The following is a 2,500-nucleotide window of genomic DNA, read 5'->3' as shown; positions in this document are numbered from 1 at the left end:
GTGTGCGTTTTTCATAGTTGCAACCAAGGAAGTAGGGTTAGGGGCAGTTGAAGAGTACATTTCACAATAAGATTCATTAAAGGCCCCATATTCTATATCAATAATCTGTGAAAAAGAAAAACCAAAAAGAAAGAAAAAAGGACATACATATAATAAAAAATATAAATAAATAGATAATCAAAAAGGATAAACAATGTAGAGCATGTGAATTGTAGCAAAATCAACCTTACCAATTTGGCTGGGATGTGACTTCTGTGACAGGCACCATGAGTTGTGTTGTACAGTCCTAAAAACTCGAGTGGGTTGTTCACACGGCTTTGGAGGCCCGGGATGTCACATAAGTTGTCCGTGTCCATTTCTTCCTTCTTGGGGGTGGGGTGGGGTTGGGGGTGAGAAATTTATTCATAGAGTATGCTGTTATCAGGAATTTGTAAAGTAATATATTGACCTAATTTTTAACATATTTTCATAAATGAATTCCCCTTCACAAGTGACTACCTTTAGTAACTATTGAAAATATATGATATATACTGATGACCATATTGATAATTCATTAGTATTTACTGTCACCTTCAATTTTCTTTACCACAAGATATGAGTCCTGAAACCATAATCATAACCAGTCAATGAAGATTTTGTTTAACTTCTTTTTAAATGTGCCTGATCTTAAATTCCTAAAACTTAAAAATGATGTAAGAAAGATACACCTACTTCTCAAAACTAAAAAAGAGCTGTACTTCAAAAACTCTGTGAAGCTGATTTTTCCAAACTATGCATACCTTTTCCTATTCCTCCCTCTACCTTCATTCCCTATCTATAAATGGTGTTTTTCAGTCTCATAATGCACACCAAAAATGATACTTGTAAATATTTCTTGCTTGATTCTTTACCACGAAAGTCTTCACACTTTACTAACCCATTTGCACCAGAGGCCGGGCCGCCTCGTGCATATAGCCCGGGCGAAGGGACGTCTTCGCAAATCTCTCTGAACTGAACTTTGCACCAGATGACATCCTATCACATCATGGAAATATTTCACTCCCTCCAGGTGATGTCTTATCAAGTAATGATTCCTCCCTCAAAACCAATGTTTTACATAGTTACGTATGTGTGAAAAGTGCTCATAGAGGCACAGCGTGGCATCGCGGCAAGAGAGATCTTGCACTTAATCAATGCGTGCGCTTGTTATTTAGCTGGCGGGAGCAGCATTATACAAATATAAACTCCAGTGTGAATGGGTTAAAGATAGCAGATAAGACATATCAATTTACTGGACTGCATAAGAATACGCTATCCTAAGTCATACCAATACTCATTTTTTCCCCCTTTCACTCTCAAGGATTCATTACATAAAATTATAGGATATAATAACTTTCCTAAGATTTTCAATATTTCAAGCAAGTTATTAACCACACAAAAAATAATGGAAGGATACCTTATCCTTCTCCGAGTCTCTATAGTTGTCAAATGTTCCATCCCCTGGTAAATTTGTACCAGAGATGTCAAGTCCTGTTAAATGGGGCAAACTGGTAACCAAATTTGCTAAAACAGAGTTGGGGGATTCAAACATTCCATACTTCTGGTTAACTTGGGAAATATCCAGAAATCTGTAAGGAAGAACATTGACTATTAGTTCTCAATACTTTTCAAATAGGAAACTGCATTTAATCAACTCATACTTGTAATCTATGAGCTGACAAAACACTTTAAACAGATGATATACTTTTGAAATCAAGTCTATCTACTAAATGCACTTGAGTCATGTAAATCTGAAAAAAGACTGAGGGAAAAGTATTAAGCACACTGCAATAAGCACTGCTATAAATACTTTAACCAAACAAAAAATACCTTGGAACTTCCAAAAATACTAATACTAACAAAAACAATGTCACCATAACCATCATTTGATTACTATTATTCTCATATTTTTGTTCATTCTCTTGTTCTGCTTACATGGGATAGGCCTTTTTGATCAAGCTTATAAATAATTCCCCATCATCTACTTCTTGTCCAGTTAACCGGTCCTTTTATATCATTGTTGGTTCTATTGATGTACCTCCTCTTTGGTCTTCTTCCTCCCCTATCCATCACTCACCTAGCAACACAGCCTTCTTACATTCCAATCACATGTCCATACTATTGCTGTCCAGCTGTTTTTTTTTTTATCAAATAAAATATCAGCAATATCTGAGTCTGGATTTCACTCACACCCAATTTCGTTTCTTGATTTCTCCTAACAAGTGATGTTTCCCTTCCATGGATCAAAGTTGGACATCTTATACACTTTGCCCTTTGATTTCACACTATTTTGCAATCAGGTAACATTCCACAGTCTAGTTCTAGCACCAAAACTGCATGCTATGCACAAACTCTACATCAAGCTCACCATCATTGCTGATCAAAGATATCTGAAGGTAAATACTCTTTTGCTCTTTTTCAATCTTTCTTTCTTTGCATTTCTTTTCTCTAAAAGTTCAAATACTTAGTTTTCTTTCTACTA

The 2,500-nt window shown here is 35.6% G+C and overlaps 1 protein-coding gene across 1 annotated transcript in view; it reads right to left on the bottom strand.

Moving 5' to 3' along the window:
* Positions 1–1,633, bottom strand: part of LOC122266183 (protein zer-1 homolog) — a 14,115-nt gene extending 12,482 nt beyond the window's left edge. Inside the window, exons 1-2 of the mRNA XM_086548765.1 lie at positions 1,436–1,633; positions 231–365 (exon numbers count right to left, since the gene is read on the bottom strand). Coding sequence (XP_086404891.1) covers positions 231–365; positions 1,436–1,570 — 270 coding nt within the window. The 5' untranslated portion in view covers positions 1,571–1,633. The remainder of the gene's footprint in view (positions 1–230; positions 366–1,435) is intronic.
* Positions 1,634–2,500: the final 867 nt, after the last annotated feature.

The sequence above is a fragment of the Penaeus japonicus genome, unplaced genomic scaffold, assembly GCF_977035675.1.
Source record: "Penaeus japonicus unplaced genomic scaffold, GWHDUDI00000001_assembly GWHDUDI00000002, whole genome shotgun sequence".
NCBI classification, from domain to species: domain Eukaryota; kingdom Metazoa; phylum Arthropoda; class Malacostraca; order Decapoda; family Penaeidae; genus Penaeus; species Penaeus japonicus.
The sequence above is the reverse complement of the archived record's forward strand: the minus strand, read 5'-3'. Positions and strand labels throughout refer to the sequence as shown.